This window comes from Eptatretus burgeri, chromosome 8 (assembly GCF_056783735.1).
Source record: "Eptatretus burgeri isolate ZD-2024b chromosome 8, Ebu_testis_v1, whole genome shotgun sequence".
Taxonomy (NCBI): Eukaryota; Metazoa; Chordata; class Myxini; order Myxiniformes; family Myxinidae; genus Eptatretus; species Eptatretus burgeri.
In genome coordinates, this window is record NC_140968.1 from 57,389,175 (window position 1) to 57,410,859 (window position 21,685).

General features: G+C 45.6%; 1 protein-coding gene across 2 annotated transcripts in view; it reads left to right on the forward strand.

Annotated features, from left to right (window-relative positions):
* The window catches only part of MCM4 (minichromosome maintenance complex component 4), an 80,795-nt gene that overhangs the window by 37,228 nt on the left and 21,882 nt on the right, over positions 1–21,685 (forward strand). For both annotated transcript variants that reach the window (XM_085892195.1, XM_085892194.1), the window contains exons 13-15: positions 10,539–10,641; positions 11,972–12,234; positions 12,380–12,507. In XM_085892195.1, the coding sequence (XP_085748321.1) occupies positions 10,539–10,641; positions 11,972–12,234; positions 12,380–12,507 (494 nt within the window). The remainder of the gene's footprint in view (positions 1–10,538; positions 10,642–11,971; positions 12,235–12,379; positions 12,508–21,685) is intronic.

Below are 21,685 nucleotides of genomic sequence, written 5' to 3' on the forward strand. Positions count from 1 at the left end.
TTGTCCATCACCCACAACCCCCCCCCCCATCGTCCATCACCCACAACCACCCCCACAACCACCCCATCACCCACAAAAATGCCCCCCCTGGCACTAATCACAGCCCCCCTGCCCCCCCCATCACCCACACAAAAAAGGTCCCCCTCATCACTCACAACCTCCTCCCTGCATCATTCCCCCACCCCCACCCCACTCATCAAACTCACTCATCAATCCATCCAACTCACTCATCCACCCAACCTCCTCCATCAAACTCACTCATTCTGCAAACCTCCTCCATTAAACTCACTCATCCAACCAACCTCATTCATCAAACTCACTCATGTGAGTATATTAAAAGCGTTTGATATCAAATTTGTGACTTTTGTCTTTATTTTATCGGGCCGGTAGAAATTCTGCTGTGCCGCTAACTTTTTCTAGTCACCGGCCCTGTTGGCCGGTGGATAAAAATGTTAATTTGCACCCCTGATTCTTCACCGTTGAGAGATTGGGCTAAACTAATATATAGCATGATATCTCAAAAAGTTGTTGACTGATTTTGATGAAACTTGGTGGACAGGGTGGGTGTGTGACCACGACAAAGTGATTCAGTTTTGGTGAAGATCCGAATCCGCATCTGGATACGAGGATTATTTAATTTTTAAAGTGATTCTTCACCATCGAGAGATCAGGCCAAAAACGATACATACACGATATTTCAAAAATGTATTGGGCCCAATATGCTCTTGTGGATCAGGCATTATCTGGCGGAGGTATGTGCTCTATCAAGTGCCGTTCTAGGTTCTTGTACCATTTCATTTATGCATTGTTTACTGCTTTTTTGCCCTTCCTCGCTCCCCCACCCTTCCTCACTCCCCCACCCTTCCTCGCCGCCCCACCCCTCCTCGCCCCACCCCTCCTCGCCACCCCACCCCTCCTCGCTCCCCACCCCTCCTCGCTCCCCCACCCCTCCTCGCTCCCCCACCCTTCCTCGCTCCCCCACCCTTCCTCGCTCCCCACCCTTCCTCGCTCCCCCACCCTTCCTCGCTCCCCCACCCTTCCTCGCTCCCCCACCCTTCCTCGCTCCCCCACGCTTCCTCGCTCCCCACCCTTCCTCGATCCCCCCACGCTTCCTCGACCCCCCACGCTTCCTCGATCCCCCACGCTTCCTCGATCCCCCACCCTTCCTCGATCCCCCACCCCTCCTCGCTCCCCCACCCCTCCTCGCTCCCCCACCCTTCCTCGCTCTCCCACCCTTCCTCGCTTCCCCACCCTTCCTCGCTCTCCCACCCTTCCTCGCTCCCCACCCTTCCTCGCTCCCACACCCTTCCTCGATCCCCCCACGCTTCCTCGATCCCCACACCCTTCCTCGATCCCCCACCCTTCCTCGATCCCCCACCCTTCCTCGATCCCCCACCCTTCCTCGATCCCCCCACGCTTCCTCGATCCCCCACGCTTCCTCGCTCCCCCACGCTTCCTCGATCCCCCACCCTTCCTCGATCCCCCCACGCTTCCTCGATCCCCCACCCTTCCTCGATCCCCCACGCTTCCTCGATCTCCCACGCTTCCTCGATCCCCCCACGCTTCCTCGATCCCCCACCCTTCCTCGATCCCCCACGCTTCCTCGCTCCCCCACCCTTCCTCGATTCCCCCTGCTTCCTCGCTCCCCCACCCTTCCTCGTTCCCCCCTGCTTCCTCGCTCCCCCACCCCTACTCACTCCCTCCTGCTTCCTCGCTCCCTCCTGCTTCCTCGCTCCCCACTGCTTCCTTGCTTCCCCACCCTCCTCGGTCTCCCTACTTCCTCGCTCCTACACTCCTCTCTCCTGCCTCCTCTTCTCCCCCCCCCCACTCCCCTTCGTGTACTCATCATCTGGACGGGGGTTATGTCCGGACGAACACTCCCCTCATACTGCCCTGCCCTCACGCTACCTTCCCTCGGCGTATATGGACGGTGGTTATGACTGGACGGTGGTTCTCCGGCCGTATCCAGACGGTTGTTATGTCAGATGGACCCTCCCCTCACACTGCCTTTCCTTTCCCCCACACTGCCTTTCCTTTCCCTCGCACTGCCTTTCCTTTCCCTCGCACTGCCTTCCCTTGCCCTTCCCTCACACTGCCTTCCCTTGCCCTTCCCTCACGCTTCCTTCCCTTGCCCTTCCCTCACACTTCCTTCCCTCACGCTGCCTTTCCTTGCCCTTCCCTCATGCTGCCTTCCCTTGCCCTTCCCTCACGCTTCCTTCCCTTGCCCTTCCCTCACGCTTCCTTCCCTTGACCTTCCCTCATGCTTCCTTCCTTTGCCCTTCCCTCACGCTGCCTTCCCTTGCCCTTCCCTCACACTGCCTTCCCTTGCCCTTCCCTCACGCTGCCTTCCCTTGCCCTTCCCTCACGCTGCCTTCCCTTGCCCTTCCCTCACGCTGCCTCACGCTGCCTTTCCTTGCCCTTCCCTCACGCTGCCTTTCCTTGCCCTTCCCTCACGCTGCCTTCCCTTGCCCTTCCCTCACGCTGCCTTTCCATGCCCTTCCCTCACGCTGCCTTTCCTTGCCCTTCCCTCACGCTGCCTTCCCTTGCCCTTCCCTCACGCTTCCTTCCCTTGCCCTTCGCTCACACTTCCTTCCCTCACGCTGCCTTCCCTTGCCCTTCCCTCACACTTCCTTCCCTCACGCTGCCTTCCCTTGCCCTTCCCTCACGCTGCCTTCCCTTGCCCTTCCCTCACGCTTCCTTCCCTTGCCCTTCCCTCACGCTGCCTTCCCTTGCCCTTCCCTCACGCTGCCTTCCCTTGCCCTTCCCTCACGCTGCCTTCCCTTGCCCTTCCCTCACGCTGCCTTTCCTTGCCCTTCCCTCACGCTGCCTTCCCTTGCCCTTCCCTCACGCTGCTTTTCCTTGCCCTTCCCTCACGCTGCCTTCCCTTGCCCTTTCCTCACGCTGCCTTTCCTTGCCCTTCCCTCACGCTGCCTTCCCTTGCCCTCCCCTCACGCTGCCTTCCCTTTCCGCAATCCTCCTCGCTCTCCTCCTCGCTCCCCCCTCCTTCATCGCTCCGTCACCCCTCCTCCCTCCTTGCTCCCCCTCCCTCACTTTACTCTCCCTCCTCTCCTCTCCCCTCCTTCTTACTCCCTCCCCCCCTCCCTTAATATTCCGTCAGCGAAGCGACGGGTTGTATTTGCTCGTAAATATATATTTTTTGTTTGGTTCAGGAGCCAGAAGAGAAATTTCACTCTTTTTTTATATCTATTGGTGAAAGGAGAAGCGGCTGTTTGCATGTTTAGTTGTGTTATATCCACCGCCACCGCTAGCTAATCATCATCATAATATTGTTACGGATTCGCGCCCGCCGGCGTGCTGACGGCCACGTAACTCGAATCGCAGCACGTCGCCCACCGGACGGACAATCCAGTCGTGACCCTCTCGGACTAACGCCGGGAACCAGTCACGGGTGGACCTTTCGGTCTCACCGCGATCGAGCCCATCAGCCCCCGCGTGGGATAGGGTTGCTCGCCGAATTCGACCTACCTAAGTACCCACACGGAGGGTAGACCGGGCGATCGCACCTCGCCGCAGGTCGACTTCGGACACGGGCCACTTTAAGCGACCCGTTCCGTACTATCGGGAGCGGAAAATCCGTGGTTTTGTACACGCTGTTCGGCGCGCGCCCTGCACGAGTCCAATACCGGTACCCACAAGCGGCGCAAGAACGGTGGCGATGCGACGGTTGCGAGGTGTGACGGGAAAGGTCGTGGCTGTTGTGGTGAAGCGGCGTTGTGGTGGGTGGTTGATGTTGTGACGACTGTTGAGACGCGGTTGGCGGTGGTAACAATGGCGGTTGGTCCAAAATAAAGATAGTAAAAGAAAAACGGCTATCCTGAAGAGTCGCAGCACGCATGAATGACATTTATTCCCTCTAGACAACGGGTTTGGGCCTAACTACACATATACTTACCGAGATATCTCACCTAAGGGACCTGAATGGTGGTTTGCGAATTTGGTAACCACAACAATATAATGGGCGTAAGCCTGGAACTTCTAACACACTTTTCCCTGAACATATTATGTTCATACTTCCAAAATCTTCACATTATGTGTTCCATGTATTTACGCAGGTGATAGCGGATTCAAAAAAATCTAATATTGATAGAATTTTCAAAGAGGGAATCTCTGACGTCACAATCAGCAGCGTTTGGCGGCAAACCTACGGCTGGGTCCCAGGTGACGTGCTTTATTTAACTAAGTCCATGAGTTCAGGACGTTTGTTCAACTCAGCATTTACGACTGTTGATGGAGGTAATATAGAAATGATGAATATGTCAAATTGTTCATGTTACTCATCCGGCACTATGTATCAAGGCCAACAATCTAAACTCTAAAGCGACCGGTCTCAAACGCTACCATGGGCACCAGATACGCCACCAATATGAATTGAGCTGTTGAATGCAGTGCAAAACATCCAAAGAAACTACTGTAACCGAGTATTGTGATCCGTCCTGTCCCCCATACCCGTCTTAGACGGGTATCTGCTCGTTGTATTAATAGGAAATGCTATGAACCCAACTCCTCTCTTCCATTAATATTTCCATGAGTCCGATTTCATTCAGGAACCCAACAATTATGGTTAACCAATGTGAAATTTATAACCTTTCATCTCGATGCTGAAAATGATGTTTGAAAGACAGTTTGAATCACAAATTTCATGCTAGCAATGGTCGGTTAAAAGTTCCTGATGAGCCAAACCAAGAAGTGTAAACACACACAGTGCATGTGCAAAAGGCCGCATTTTGCATTCACACGTCATTTTGAAAGTCTGGTATTGACCACGCAAATGGTTACATCCTGAAGCCATCCACAAACAAACTGAATGTGTGCCTCCAGTCCTTTGTACGATTTCAGGTGCACTAAGGTATAAGCATATAATATAAGTTTACAATGTCCAGATTTGTGACACTTACCCACTTCTCAATGTCACCAAACCACTTGCTTTTGTCAATCTTATAGGGATCTGTGTCATTGATTAGATTCATCTTGTCCTGTTACCTCTCTCTGAATCCATCCACAACTTTTTGAGATATCCTGCACACAAAAAAACAAACAAACAAACAGAGAGAAAGGGGTGAAAACATAACCTCCTTCACCTTCGGTGGCAGAGGTAATGAAGCGTGACGGAGATAGTCGGCTCCTTTTATGTATAGCTTATTGAGTAAGGTCATAGAAATAAACTTTGTACTTTCAAATAACTAATTAATCACCGTCATATCCTGCGTAGGAAATCGTTTTATTGTAATGCGAGCAGTGCTGTGGCCAGCTGTAGGCCTTCCTGTCGACACAGCTTACATTGAGGCCACACATCCCCCACACGATCAAAGCACATGCCAGGCTGGTCGATTTTGTATCGTTCCTCAAAAGTGTCCTTTCACAAATAGAAACAACAGACGATACGAAGCATGCCATCCGACAACTTGTATCTTCACTCCTCACTTCGCACAGACCTCATCAAATTCTAACTCCGAACGAAGTCGATGCCATCCGTACCCTCAAAGTGGATTCAAGTATTGTAATTTTGCCAGCTGATAAAGGCAGAGCTATTGTACTTATGGACAAGAATGAATGTACACAGAAAGTGATCCGACTTCTGGAGGACGAAGGAAGCTTACGTTTTACTGCAGTCAGATCCGATGAAAGCTTTCACCAGAAAGATTAGTAGAATGCTCACTAAGTTGAAACGTTTGAGGGCAATAACTGTTGGCGTTTAGCATCAGATGAAGCTAACCAATACAGCAATAGCAAGACTCCATGGTCTACCAAAAATTCATAAGCAAAATGTCCCACTCAGGCCTATTGTTTTATTCGAACTATAGGCCGAGGGACTCGAACCTATGGCTTGGCGAAGTGGTTATCCCGTAAATTGAAGAAGCTTGTTTATGGAGCTCCAACAACAATGAAGTCTGCCGAACAATTTCTCCAGATACTGAAAGATGTCCAGCTTCAACCCGACGAGATGAAGGTGTCATTTGACGACGTAACTTCATTGTTTACCTCAATCCCGCTACAATTGGCGAAGGAAACAATGGAAAGTTCATTGATTTATTTTTACATTGAAACGAACAAGGGCCTGAAGATTACACACCTCATGGAGCTGCTTACCTTGAGTCTGAAAACGTATTTTAGGTTCAGAAGAAAAGTTTATGAACAAATTAAAGGCACGCCTATGGGATCACCAATATCGGGGATCAGAGCGGAAGCTGAGCTGCAACGACAGGAAACGCCAGCGATTCCAATCTATCGATCGAAGTTGTGCATACGTTATGTGGACGATACTTTCGTCATCATACAACAAGATAGACAGACAGCTGCAAGAGGACTGGTATTCAAATGACAATTCAATAATTCGACGTATCGATTTAACACCCGGCGTATCAAGCATTATGTCACCAGCTCAAACATCCGTAAACACACTGCACGTTCCAATCACCCCAGGCACTTTCACAGAACATATCAAGGAAGTAATTGGAAGTAACAATTTAATTGATAAAGTGACGTCAATCCAGATGTTGTCAGTCAGGATGATCAATCTCTCAACATTATGTATAAATGGCACCGTATGCGTTTTTTAATCCTGTCTCTGATGATGGGCTGGAGTGAGCTTGAAATGTTAGACTTTTAAAACTTTTGTGTGTGTGTGTGTGTGTGTGTGTGTGTGTGTGTGTGTGTGTGTGTGTGTGTGTGTGTGTGTGTGTGTGTGTGTGTGTGTGTGTGTGTGTGTGTGTGTGTGTGTGTGTGTGTGTGTGTGTGTGTGTGTGTGTGTGTGTGTGTGTGTGTGTGTGTCCGTGGGCCCGTCTAATAAGTAGGAAACTGTTAAGTGCTTTGTTTGCTCTAAATGATTGTATTGCATTTTGTATAGTCAGTATAGTTCTGCTCTTACATGCTTCCCTAGTTCCCCATTATTATTAATAAATACCCCAATTGTTAAATGTTTTCAGCTCGTCGCGTCGATTCTTTCATTGACTGAGCATTTCGTGTGTTGGTCGTTAGCCTTTGGTTTGCTGTAATAGGGGGCCATTCGGACCTACGGTTCTCGGCGATTAAGCCGCTCGGAATCACGCACGGGACAGGCTCGCTTAAGCGGCTTGTTCCGTACGAGTTCCGTCGAGGGTGGAATACCCCGGTAGTTGGATCACGTGGGTATTTAGGTAAATTGAAGATTAGCAATCGACCCTACCCCACGTGGTCTGCCCATTGGCGTATTTTGGTTCTTGCACAAGTAACCGTCGGCCTCTGAGTTATCCGGGCGGCGATCTATATTCCGGGTGATCGGTCGGGTCGACTCGAATTGCGGCTCCGTCAGAGCGGTAGGTTCGCGGCCAACCCCCGGCACCGTAACTATGTATATGTATATGTATATGTATATGTATATGTATATGTATATATATATGTATATATATATGTATATATGTGTTTTTGTACCGTATATTGTACACCGCTCCTTCCCAATTCCATATCCAGGCGATGCATGACGCCATCGCTGGGTGCCACAGGAAGAGTACTCAGTTTTCACTCCGTTTGTATGTTTTTGTTTGTTTTCTTATTTGTTTGTTTGTCTGGGCAATATATCAGCCATCCTTTGATCAAGGAAGCTGATATTTGGACATGACAGTGACCAAGTGATTTGTCTATAAAGAATATTTTTGATTCATTGATTCATCATTTCATTGATCAATTTCTTATTATCGATTTATTTAATTTCTCATCTTGGCAATATCTCAGGCACATTTTGAGCGAGGAAGCTGATATCTGGACATGACGGTGAACAAGTGATTTTGCCATTAAGGGTTTTTTATTTACTGATTAATTAATTAAATTTTTGATTAATTACTTAATTTGTAAAAAGTTACAGATTCGGATGAAACATTGGTGGTTTGGGTATGAAATTGATTAAGATTCATTAGCCAATTGATTAAGAAATCAATGTTTTTACAATTATTATTTATTCATTTTAATTACACAATCAACTAATCAATCAATTATTGTACACCGCTCCCTCCCAATTCTGATTCTGTATGCTGCACGCTGGAGAATTTGTTATTTATTTATTTGGCATGGGGCAGTGTACTTTGTACCACTACTTGTTTTCTTATTTTTTGCAACCAAGTTCCCAGCACTGGCTTAAGAGCAACTGAAAACCAAACTGAATGATATTGCATTGACGTCAGTCAAAAATTGGCATGTGTCGTGAACCAGGATATGTTAAGAATAATAAAAACTTCAGTTTTTCTTGTGGAGTAAAAGGAAACCGGAGCAAGTTTTAGGTTTAAAAAAAAAGTTTTCTTCTTTTGTCATGAGCCTTTACCTCTTATTTAACAGGAAATGTGGGAAAGTCAGTGTAAAAAAAAAAAACAACCCTTTGTGATGAGTCTTTTGTGCAGGTATTAAATAAACTTACCCTTGGTAATTGCTCCGACTTACTCTTGGCCCACAATCCAATGATGGCTCTATTTTTTTCAGACTGCCATATGACCTTGACTTTGACCTTCAACATTTAGGGATAGAGTGTCAATTAAGAATACATGTCCCATCTACAATCTATTCATAAAACTCAACATCATGAAAATCGGAGGAATATTATTCAAGTTGTAATCAAAAAGTTTACAATCTGAAGAAAGCAGATCAAACACACAAATCAAATATCAAGTGCACAACTTCAGTGCAGGTGCACTATGATTATGCAAAAACATCTTCGAAGGCCAAGCAGTCTTTGAGATTTCTCAATGGGAAAATTGAGCCATGACAAAAACATGTTATTTTTTTCAGACCATAATTTGTTCTTGACCTTTAACTCAGAGGTGTATGACTTAAATTAAGCATAGATTCCCCTTGCCTCTAGAGCAGCGTTTCTCAACCTTTTTACCCTTGTGGAACCCTTGAAATAGTTTTCATGTCTCAGAGAACCCCTGCATAAAAATTATTATATAGCATTATTAATATCTAGCTCTTTTATATTTCTATCGTAGTTCACGTGGTAAATATAATATATTTTTTTCGGATACCTGGTTTAAGGAAAAAATGACCCCCTTTTTGTCAAATTTATTGGCAATGAAAAAAAAACATACTGCTCGTTTATGAGACCTCACACCGAGGTTTTAATTCACAGAAATGTTTTTTTTTTTTTTTGGAAACGTCATTTTTGAAAGTGTTTGTCAACCCTGAGTCTGTTTGACAATTAAAAAACACAACTCATGTAACTTGATCAACAAAACTTAAACAAATAAAGCTGAAGCAATAAAAGTAAACAGAAGAACTAACCTTGAGAGAGAGACTTCACACTAGGAAGCACAGAGAAGATAGATAGACACCGTGCATGCGTCCCGTACTTGAGTCAGTCACTCAATGATATACGAATCCGCCGCGTACAGGACGTCCACTAACCAGTGAGGGCGGTTTCACACTGGCGCCATATAGACATCGTTAAATACATTCCCTATGGTTGTTATAATTGTAAATAATACAAGAGGTTGAAGCCTCTATTATAATAACCAAGGAGTTTCCAACAATATGCCATATGTGTTTAGTAAAATTACGAATATTAAATCGAACATAAACTACTCAAAAATACATTAGCCTATTTATTACTGTTTCTCACGGAACCCCTCGCGACCTCTTGCGGAACCCCGGTTGAGAAACACTGCTCAAGAGTCTAGGTTATCCAGATCGGGCAATTTTGTTCTGATTGGACAGACCTTCGTCAAATTTAGGTGGAAAATTTTAAAATGTCCATAATTGGGTCATGACCTTAATTAGATCAAGGTGAAATAAAATTATGTTAACCCCACGTACTTTTTATTTCCAATATTAATGCAAACTTTCATTCTGAAATTCTTCATACATTGGGAGAAAAAAAATGAGGAAAATCTAAATAGTGGTTTGGTACTCGTAGGGGTGTAAACCCGGGAGTCCTTTCACCCAAAAGTCCCATCCGGCTCCGAGATGCAGCTCAGAAATTTTGGTAACTGTGGTACCATTGAAAAATTGAGGCACTAATTGTGGAAACAAACCCTACAGCAGCAACAAGCCTTCCCCTGTTCTACAGGAGGAGGCTTAATAAATACAGAAAACCCCAACATCACTGACTTTGGATTGTCAAAAGCTTTCCTAGTTTTAATCCTCCCATCCTTTTATTTTTTTCCTTGATTTTTTTTCTTTCTTTCAGGCAACGTAATCTTGCTGCTTGATTGGCTGTCTACAATGTATAAACAAATTGGGCACATGGTTGGTAAGTCAGCATCAAATGTGGTGTCAGTCAGGCTCAATGGCCAATGTAATGTGGTGCCTTGGCCGGGGGTAAGCCTCACGGGTGGCTCTTAATGCATTTAATTGTGAATGAATGTCATTACTTAATGGCACCACAATAGTCTTGCCAAACCTCCATATCTTTAGAAAGAAGATCCGAGTGAGCTAGAACAGGCAAGGCGGCAAGATGCACAGTGTGCTCAGAATGAAATGGCCGTGTTAAGCATAAAGAGCCGGTGCAATAAAATTATTCATTGTTTTTTTGTTTGTTTGTTTGCTTGCTTTTCCAGGGCATACTGCTCCAACTTTTCGGAGGGACTCGGAAGGATTTCAGCAGCACCGGTCGTGGTAACTGCAGAGCAGAAATTAACATTTTGCTTTGTGGAGATCCCGGTAAGAGACTATCCTGATGAATCTCTTCACTTTCCTTTTGAGCTTTTATTTGCCACCAGACATCTGAGAGTTTGACATCCTCTGACACGTCTGGATTTGTCCAATTCATAGATTTCTAGTGTTTTCCCCCTTTATGATCGGTTGATTGAGATAAATGCAGTTTTGAAATAAATATATTGTGGACGGGTTATCTTATGGTTTTTCTTTGAGAACCGTGACTATGTAATCGAGAATGGAGATATCGGAGACTCAGCAAGCACAAAGCCAGCAGGGTAGAGGGACCGAGAGCAGAGGTGAGGTGGTATAAAAACAGTCTGCCAACCTGTCTTATATGAGAGCAACAGGAATTGTACTTTGCATTCATCGTGGAAGAATCCATTAAATGAGAGCTCTGGATTATATAGAATCCAGGAGTTACAGATGTGATGTTGGGGTGCCAGGGGAGTACTCCATTGAGCTACAGACAAAGGTCTTGTAGGCTGAGTAGTTCTGATTTTCCAAGGAATGACTTGGAATGATGAAAGATGTCCAGTCTGCTATTGTAAGAGATATTGTGACTCACTGATAGTGAAGCCAAGAATTTCTCGAGACTAAACCTCTTCCATTGACTGACCATGAAAATAGATAGGTGGGTTGGTTCGATGATCCTTGCCGAGCGACAGGGCGAGACTGAGATTTTCCAGGATTGGAAGACATGTTCCATTAAATACAATTTCTTCGACTTATATAATTTTGATCGCTAATTCTGTCATTCTTCCTTCAAATGGTGATTGTGGGAAATACAAGATGGTATCTCATACTTCCTTTCCATCATTATTACTTGATAACTCCTGCAGCCTCATTCCTTAAGCGTACTCCTTAAGGGAGATAATGACCTGCCCCTCTAAGGTGCACATGCTCTTGCTTTTTCTAAGTTTCTTATGGGCTTGGAAATTCAACACTTGTTACAGCAATGGGGGTAAATATTGTTTTGGCAAATAAGAACTCAACCTTGTGCACTTTTACAACCATTGCTGCAGTCAGGCAGCTCGTCGTGCCAGGTTTTATGTAAACAATGAAAGAGCCTTTCATCTCTCTTCAGGTATCTTACCTTGAGAGATAAGGATGTCATGACAATTTCTGGTTTATCTGTTCCATGCCCTCATCTGGGCACTCCTTTGAATCTTGTACATTGCATATTAAATAGGTTACTGCAGGATGTGGAACTTGTTCCTTTTTCTTAACAAGGAATGACTTCTCACATCAGGCTCCTGGACAGGCAACGTCCTATCACCAAACATTCATGGCAGAGGACAGATTTTAAGAGCTGATTTTATTGTTATGGCTGCAGGTACCAGCAAGTCTCAGCTGTTGCAGTACGTGTATAATCTTGTCCCTCGTGGGCAGTACACATCTGGAAAGGGATCTAGTGCAGTTGGACTCACTGCCTATGTAACGAAAGATCCAGAAACGCGACAGTTGGTTCTACAAACTGGAGCTTTGGTGCTGAGTGATAACGGCGTGTGCTGCATTGATGAGTTTGACAAAATGAGTGACAGCACTCGTTCAGTATTGCATGAAGTTATGGAGCAACAAACACTTTCCATTGCAAAGGTATTGCAGCATTGTCCACCCTCCCACTCTTCCTATCCTCGTGCTGTGTTCTTCTTCTCATGCTGCTACCCCTCTCCCAACCACCAACCTTGTTCTACATACTCTTCCATATCTCATGATGCACTCCATCGTTTATATTTTTCAGGCAGGGATAATTTGTCAGTTGAATGCCCGGACATCAATCCTTGCTGCTGCCAATCCTGTAGAGTCCCAGTGGAATCCAAAGAAAACAACGATAGAAAACATTCAGCTTCCTCATACCTTGCTGTCCAGGTTCGTGGGTGACTTCATCTTTCAAATGACATTGATATTTCGTATGAGAGGAACATGCGATTCAGAAAATTGGAAAAGCATGTGGGTGATAAGCTAAGGTGCAACGCTATACCCTCTGAAGGCCAATGGCTAACTGCATCGAAGCCTTAAACTGCTGGAAAGGGTTTATACCAGATGCATGAGGAATACCATTGAAGCAAGAATGTGGTTTTATACCCATGAGGAGTAAATGAGACTGCTACAAATGTGTGTATGCTGGTCAAGTGGCTGACAAATTCAAAAATGCATTTACCTACTCCGACCCATTTTGTGGCGGTTGGATCGAGTTACCTATTCAATCAAAGCATACACACATTTGTGGCGGTCCTCATGCAGAATCGTAACCCCTCATGTGGAATATAAATGTATGTATATATTTGTGTATGTATCTATTGTTGCGGATCTGGGGTGGCGGGATTCTCACCCGGTCCTAGGCGCCACCCTCACCACCACCGTCTCCGGGGTTTATAACGCCGGCCGGCTCAGCACAGGCCTCGGGTCACGCGCCTTCAATCGCGATACCAACGTAATCCGTGTACCTTGCCAGTTGGGGAAATTGAACTCCTGGTTACAGACTGGTTGTGTCAGATGCCGAGCGTTTTCTGCCATTCTGTAACCATTTTGGTTTTATATGCCAATCGAACGGATCCTTCCTCGACGCGACACAAATTAATCCATAGCGGCAACTTCATACGAATTGACCAGATTCGTTTTGAAACATCGGGATCACAACACAAGCAAAATTTACAACAATTTTTTTTTATCAACAACCCTCAACCCGTTCTTAACTAGGGAACCACAGTCTACAGGTTTCGAGGGGATCACTACCGAAATATGCCTTATACAACACGTGCAGACAAAGACAAACGGCATGTATGCAAGACAAGACAGTACTTGGTGAGGTTTCATGGACGAGAGGAAAGTGTCAAGAGCACGAATGTCGCTCGCAACAGGCGAATGTCCACGGATTCAAACTCGCGCTAGAACGTGCCGCGTGGCGAAATGGAGGCGTCATACTCTTGCTCCCTCAAGGCACCGCGTGCGCACGCTCTCCTCAGCGCGTTCCGGCCCCGCGCAATGTCGACGGCACAAGTCCGCAAGATCAATGATGGGCCTCAGCCGATCTCTCTCGAGGTCCAGCACACAATCCAGGCCTGGCCTGTGCACCAGACAAGGCCCAAATCGAGGTGCCGAGCTCCTCAGGCGGATCGACAATGTGTCCAGCCGTGAGGTGAGTACGGACGGAGGCTCCACGGCCAGATGCAAGCGGAATCTGTCGATCACCTCCCCGTACGAGTTGATCGTCGACTCCACGTGCAGGCAGCCTCTCAAAGCCGACTGCCGTTTTTGTACCGGCAGATTCCACACTGTCCCTCCTTCGTTCGCTCGCTTCCAAAAACACGAGCACTCTTTCGAGAGCGACTGTTCTCCACACACAGCTCTTTTCACGAAGCCTTCGTTTCTCGCTTCGAAGCGACTCCGAGCACGCCTCACGAACCCGACGCTCGTCCAAAACTGAGAGCTCCCTTTTTCCTTTCGTATCTTCCTTTCGTTCCACCAGCACGCCTCTCTCGGCGAAAAATGAAAAAAAGCTCCGCCCCTTCGCGTCACTTCCTCACTCAAGCCACACCCTCTCTCCAGGCCACACCCCCTCAGCCGACTGGGAGGGGCCTATCCCGGGATGGGGTAGGAATACGAGGGAGTTCTTGTTTCACCACCACTGTACGAACATAAAAACAGTCTCTTGCACTTCCCGACACACGTATAACGTCTACTTTACCAAAACAACCCAGCTATACATGCATTTAATGGGGGATCTGAGCTAATCCTATATTTAGTAGTCCAATAAGGGCCATTTCCGTAACTATATATATATATATATATATATATATATATATATATATATATATATATATATATATATATATATATATATATATATTGTTGTGGTTACCAAATTCGCAAACCACCATTCAGGTCCCTTTGGTGAGGTATCTCGGTAAGTACATGTGTAGTTAGGCCCAAACCCGTTGTCTAGTGGGAATACATGTCATTTATGCGTGCTGCGACTCTTCAGGATAGCCGTTTTTCTTTTGCTATCTTTATTTTGGACCAACCGCCATGATTACCACCACAACCACAACATCAACCACCAACCACAACGCCGCTTCACCACAACCGCCACGACCTTCCCGTCACACCTCGCAACCGTCGCATCGCCACCGTTCTTGCCCCGCTGTGGGTACCGGTGTTGGACTCGTGCAGGGCGCGCGCCGAACAGCGTGTACAAAATCACGGATTTTGTGCTTCAAAAACGGATCAAAAACGACACACGCCCACTTTTTGCCGTCCAATCGGTGAGCGAGGGGCGAATTGGCCCCGCCCCCAGGGCGATCGATATATGCAAATTTATGGATCAAAAAGCCTTCACGCCCACTTTTTCTCGGGCCAATGGGGAGCGAGGTGAAAGGTCGAAGGGAGGGGGTCAAGGATGAGAGGGCGAAGCTACGGGGCTGATAAAAGGACCGTGTTCGTCAGTCCAGTAGAGTCCAAAGGAAGAGAGTAGGAGAGTCGAGATCAGAGAGTTAAGACTTCGCGGGCGGTGGAGTTGGCGAGAAGGAGCTGGTCGTCGTGTGCGTTGGAGTCGGAACGGAGGGGACGGAGCTGTGGAAAGGCAGCGACACCAGACGAGGGGGTGCTCGCGTCGGGAGCTGCACCCCAGGGAGGCCGACAGCGCGACCTGGCCGAGGTGGAGACGCTCGTCGCGGGACTCGAGGCAGAGTGGAAATCCTCTATACCCCGAGCATCAGCAACCCCCTCCTGTTTCCCCCCGCGCTGAGATAGTGCGACCAAGGGGGCCCCTTTCCCACCCCCTACCAGACACTGTCCGCGAGGCCCGCGGAGTTGAGGCACCATCGCCGCTCCGCGTCTCATCACCAGACGGGTAGGCGCGACCCGGTCTCGGCCTCAGGCCCGCCTCATCCTTGAGGGTATTCTTTTCCTTGGTTTTGGGTATGTGTTGTCGGCGCCGTCTGTGAAGTAGAATTGTATAAGTGTTGCCGTGTGCTCGGTAGTCGGTATTAGCTCTGCATTGTGTCTTCTCTTTTATATTTGCTTTTTGTGTAAATGGAATTGTGTTTTTCTTTTCTGTGTGCTTTTGGTGTAATTGAATATGTGTGCTTCCCGTGTGCCGCGAATAAATGTGCTTTGTGTTGAACTGTTTCCCGCTTCGCTTCGTCTTTTCCTCCATTGAATCCTCATCTTGCTTCACGTAAAGGGTTGGTAGTGGGCTGAATACGCCCGATAATTAATCGAACCGTCGAGGTCGACGATAACACCGCTCGGTTATCCCGATAGTACGGAACGGGTCGCTTAAGTGGCCCGTGTCCGAAGTCGACCTGCGGCGAGGTGCGATCGCCCGGTCTACCCTCCGCGTGGGTACTTAGGTAGGTCGAATTTGGCGAGCAACCCTATCCCACGCGGGGGCTGATTGGCTCGATCGCGGTGAGACCGAAAGGTCCACCCGTGACTGGTTCCCGGCGTTAGTCCGAGAGGGTCACGACTGGATTGTCCGTCCGGTGGGCGACGTGCCGCGATTCGAGTTACGTGGCCGTCAGCACGCCGGCGGGCGCGAATACCGCAACAATATACATATATATATATATATATATATATATATATATATATATATATATATATATATATATATATATATATATATATATATATATATATAATTTGAAGTTTTCGTTTGTCTGCACACGCTAATCTCCTGAACGGTGGAAGATAGGAGGAAACCTCTGACACAAAAAATGTTGGGACGGGCCCCGGGAAGGTTATAGGCTCGGTGGCGGGGCTCCTCGAGGCCCTATTTATAATATATACATAATATATGTATATCTAATTTGAAGTTTTTGTTTGTTTGTTTTTTTTCTGCCCGCGCTAATCTCCTGAACGGTGAAAGATAGGAGGAAACCTCTGAAACAAAAAAATGTCAGGACGGGCCCCGGGAAGGTTATAGGCGAGGTGGCGAGGCCCCCCGGCCGGGGGGGGGGTTCCCCCTCACCAGCCCCCTTAGGCTATGCCTGCCATGGCCCAATAGGGAACTGATACTGGGCTCATGTCAGACCTATGTACAGAAGATTAAATTCATTCAAAAATAACTCTGGCAACGCCTGGTGCGTTTACCTGGTATATATTTCCATATATATATATTTATATATATATATATATATATATATATATATATATATATATATATATATATATATATATGTATGTATGTCTATATATATATATATATATATATATATATATATATATATATATATATATATTTCTATATATATATATTTCTATATATATATATATATATTTCTATATATATATATATATATATTTCTATATATATATATTTCTATATATTTCTATATATATATATATATATATATATATATATATATATATATATATATATATATATTTATATATATATATATTTCTATATATATATATATTTCTATATATATATATATTTCTATATATATATATATATTTCTATATATATATATATATATTTCTATATATATATATATATTTCTATATATATATATATATATATATATATATATATATATATATATACATACATACATACATACATACATACATACATACATACACAGTCATGCGCCGCTTAACGACGTTCCGGGCAACGACGGATCGCATATACGACGGATCTGCCAGCTCTGAAAAAATGAAAAAAAAAAATGTAGCTGAAACTTTCCTATCGCCTGGTGATGTAGCTGACGTAGCGCTACCAGTCGTATAAATGTAGCACATACAATTATATACACTGTACAGTACATGATACTTGATAATGATAATAAACAACGATGTTACTGGTTTATGTATTTACTATACTGTACTTTTTATTGTTATTTTAGCGTGTACTCTTTCTACTTATTAAAAAAAAAGTTTACTGTAAAACAGCATGCCGTGTCACGCAGTATTGTTCTACTGTACATCTCGTGTTTACCGCGTCTCTTGATTGTTTCATTTTTCCATGTGCTTGATTTAATCTCGTGTTTTGTTCATCATGGACCTCAAGTGTACAAAATCCACTGCTGATATTGCCAGTGCTGATAAGAGGTCACGTCGAGTGATTGACCTGGAAACCATATAGCTATACCAACCATATAGCCTAGGTGTCTAGGTTTGTGTAAGTATGATGTTCGAAAACGAAAATAGGCTATACCATATAACCGAGGTGTCTAGGTTTGTGTAAGTACGATGTTCGAAAACGAAAAAAACAAAAAAATGATGTTCGCACAACGACGACGTCACTTAATGACTCGTTTCTCAGAACGTAACCCCATCGTTAAGTGGCGCATGACTGTATATGTTATCTTAGCGGTGATAACATCCTGTCGGATCCCGCTATTCGCCGAGGATACGTTCCTGGAAAATGCCATGAATACTGAATCCATGAAAAGCAGGGCATTGTTTCAATGGAAAAAGGGGGGGTAGGTTTCCGGCGGTTCATGATTCATGAAGGAAAATCAAAAATTACATGAAAAACCGCGAATGCGCCCGAGAAAAAAAACGTGAATACTGTGGTGGAAATGAACTCTATTTCCACTCAGGTTCAGCATACAAAGGAGAATCTTTAATACGTTACGTACGTGCACACAATATGGGAGAAATCTCCATCAATGAAACTCTCAAATTAATGCCCTAATCCAAGCATTATAAATCGAAACAAGGACGAGTATGGAAAATTGTTGAACAAACAGGATAAAATAAAAATAGCCTTTCATCTGGGAAGGAGTAACTTTTCTCAAAGGTTTTGTCAAAATAACTGCTTTCTGCCACTGGAGAGGAGTGGAACAGAGTCCAAACAATGTTGGTTCCAGTTGGCAAGGCCCAAGTACAGCCAATCAGAAAAGAGCACAAACAGCCCCTCAGTGTTCCACAGTGTTTGGAGGAACAGACAGTTGTACAGATCAGGGGAGTGAATCATGACTGGCACATTCTCAGCGGTGACAAAGAACATTGCATTCTGACATTGTGATTGGCACCGCTCCTCAGCAATTTTTACAATGCCTCCACACAAAAGTCATGCATTATATTCATTAAGTTTGTGAACGAAATAAGAAATATTTAAAGTTATATTTCATCATGTACTAAATTGATATACTTCAGTCTTTCTGGAACTTATGCAACATTTCCAGGTTGTTACATCATTCTAAACAATGTAACTGACAAATGACAAATTAATATCACAAATTAATTGTAACAGAAGGCAGATGTATGTTTTACAGAAAGCAAATGTAACAGAAGACAGGGATAATTGTTTCCAACGGAATCCTTTCAACTGTGGCACTTTACCCTTGCACAATTAATATTTTGTGAGTGAGGGACATTGTCTTTATTCATTCATAACAATTACAAATGCTTAAAGAGGAAATCAATTTCGACAATACACATGCAACAAACTCGCTTAAATGCAAAAAGAAAATTTGAATACATGAAGCACATGCCTGCAAATGTCGAAGCAGATCACATTTTATAAACCGGGACTTGTGAATCTGCGCATAGCAGGGTCCAACAGTATATAACTATCTGATATTTTTTATTTCATCTTATTTTTTTTTGTATACAACGACGAGGCTCGTATGAGAGAGAAAACTCTGAACGTACAGAAAAGGGGAGCAGGAGATAAGAGGGGTGGGAGAGGGAAGGACAAAACAGTGGGGAACAGAGACATCAGGAGATCCATGGAAGGGTACACGGGGTAAACAAGATTGACACTACAGGGACTTTCAGGTCCTTACACGACAGCGACTTTCAGGAAGGAAAGCAGGGAATTTGAATGAGGTGGGTTTGGGGTGGATTGACTGGAGTAGAAAAGATGCTGGTTTGGGATGGGGAAGATAAGAGATGGTGGTGAACAGCTGTTTTGAAGACCTGGAGGGAAGAGTGGGATTGAAGAGGGTGCGGGAGGTTGTTCCAAAGGCAGGAAAAAAGAGGAATGAAAGGGTGGAGGTCAGCAGTGATTCTTGATTTTGGTAGTTTTACCAGAATGTGGTTGCAAGTGGACCTTGAGTGGCGTGTGTGTGTGTGTGTGTGTGTGTGTGTGTGTGTGTGTGTGTGTGTGTGTGTGTGTGTGTGTGTGTGTGTGTGTGTGACATATGGGAGACAGAGCAGGGGGGGGGGCAAACCGGAGAGGAGGCGGTCAGGAGCTCAGATGTGCCAAGGAAGGACTTTACACGACGGAAGATGCCCAGTCGGCGAATGGCTTTGGAGACCAGCTTGCTTCTTCAAGAGGATTGTTGAAAAAGTAGATTGGGGAGGGGGGTAGGGGGGGGTTCCAGATGGTCCTTCAGGAGAGACAAAGTGCGAGTGTGAGATTTGTCATGATTGAAAGACATGTTCCACATGTTGGACCAGCTTGTGATTTTATCCAGATCTGCAGAGAGTGAAGAAGCTGCTGCTTGCTGATCTGAGGGATGATCTATGGTACGGCAGAGGGTGGAGTAATCAGTAAAGAGATAAAGAGGATTTTCCAGAGAGTCGGAGAGATCATTGATGAAAACGAGAAAAAGCACAGGGCCCAGAAGGCTGCCTTGAGGAACTCCAGCCTGGACAGGAAGAGGGGATGAGAGAACTTCATTAAAGGGCCACATGTTGGTTGTGACAGGAGATGAAGTCTGCGAACAATGAGTGGAGATGGCTTTGGATACCATAGGTAGAGAGTTTGGTGAGCAGGGCAGGGTGCCAGACCATATCGAAAGCACGTGATATGTCAAGGGAGATGGCTCTGATTTCATCTCTGTCATTGAGGATCTCCATCCATTGCTGGGAGAGCAGAAGCAGCATATCCAGTTTAGAGTGACTTGTTCTGAATCCAAATTGATGATTGGAAATCAAGCCATTGGAGAAGAGGAAGGATTTAATGTCGGAAGTGATGATGGATTCCCATTACTTTGCTGATGATTGGGAGAAAGCTGATTTGTATGTAGTTGCAGGGATCTATTTTTGCACCTCTTTTATGCAGAGCGGTCATGTTTGCTGATTTCCAAACAGTTGGCAGAGGACCTTGAGCAAATGAGAGGGTGACGAGAACAGAGAGAGGGAGAGCAAGAGAAGCAGAGCATGTTTTTAGGACACGTGGGCTGATGCCGTCTGGACCGTTTGCAGAATCTGAGTGGAGGTTTGACAGCAAGCTCTCTTCCTTGTCAGGAGAAAAGGACACGCAGTCCAGGAACAGCTTGGTGTGATTGGGTGAGGTGGGTACAGTTTGCGATGGGTTTGGGAAACAAGATTTAGAAGCAAACTCGGAGTTTAGGCATTCAGCCTATTCATGTGCAGTGTCAGCTGTGTGGCCATTTGAGGTAAGCGAGGGGTTGGAGGGGGAACATACACCAGAAACGGACTTAACTGGATGCCACCAGGATTTGGAGGAGGGAGACAGGTTTAAGAGTTCAGACTTGAGATTAGAAAGATGTTGTTTTCTGGCTCTCCTGAGGGTGGACGCACACTTGTTCCGAGCTTTGTGGAAAAAACTGAGATTGCCTTCGGTTGGATTGGTCTTCTTTGAGGCGAAGGCAAGTTGTTTCAGGACAACTGCCTCGCCACAAGCTTCAGTGTACCATGGGCGGGAGGAAGGGTAGGACATCTGAAGACGAGAGCGGATAAATTAGAGAGAGACAGAGACTGAGAGAGTTTTTTTCTTTGAAAGAATTCCCAGGATGAGTTGATGTAGGTGGAAGTAGAGATGGGAGACCAGTCTAGAAGTTTGATGGCTGCTTGACGTCCCTGCCAGTCGGCCTGAGTGAAATACCAGACACGAGTACTTTGACAAGCATGTGGTCAGATGAACCGATTGGAGCGGAGGAAGAACATATATTTTCAGGGAAATTGATCAAAATCAGATCCAGAAGAGATGGCGTACTGTTGGTTGAGATCCGGGTCGGGAAGTTGACAGATTGAGTCAGTCCCAATGAGTCACAGAAATCTTTTGCTGAAGTGCCCTGGCAGGTGAGAGAGGTACCCACACCCAGCCAACTGGCATGATGACAATTGAAGTCACCACATATGAGGAAGAGAGACTTGGGATGAGAGGATTGAAGTTGGT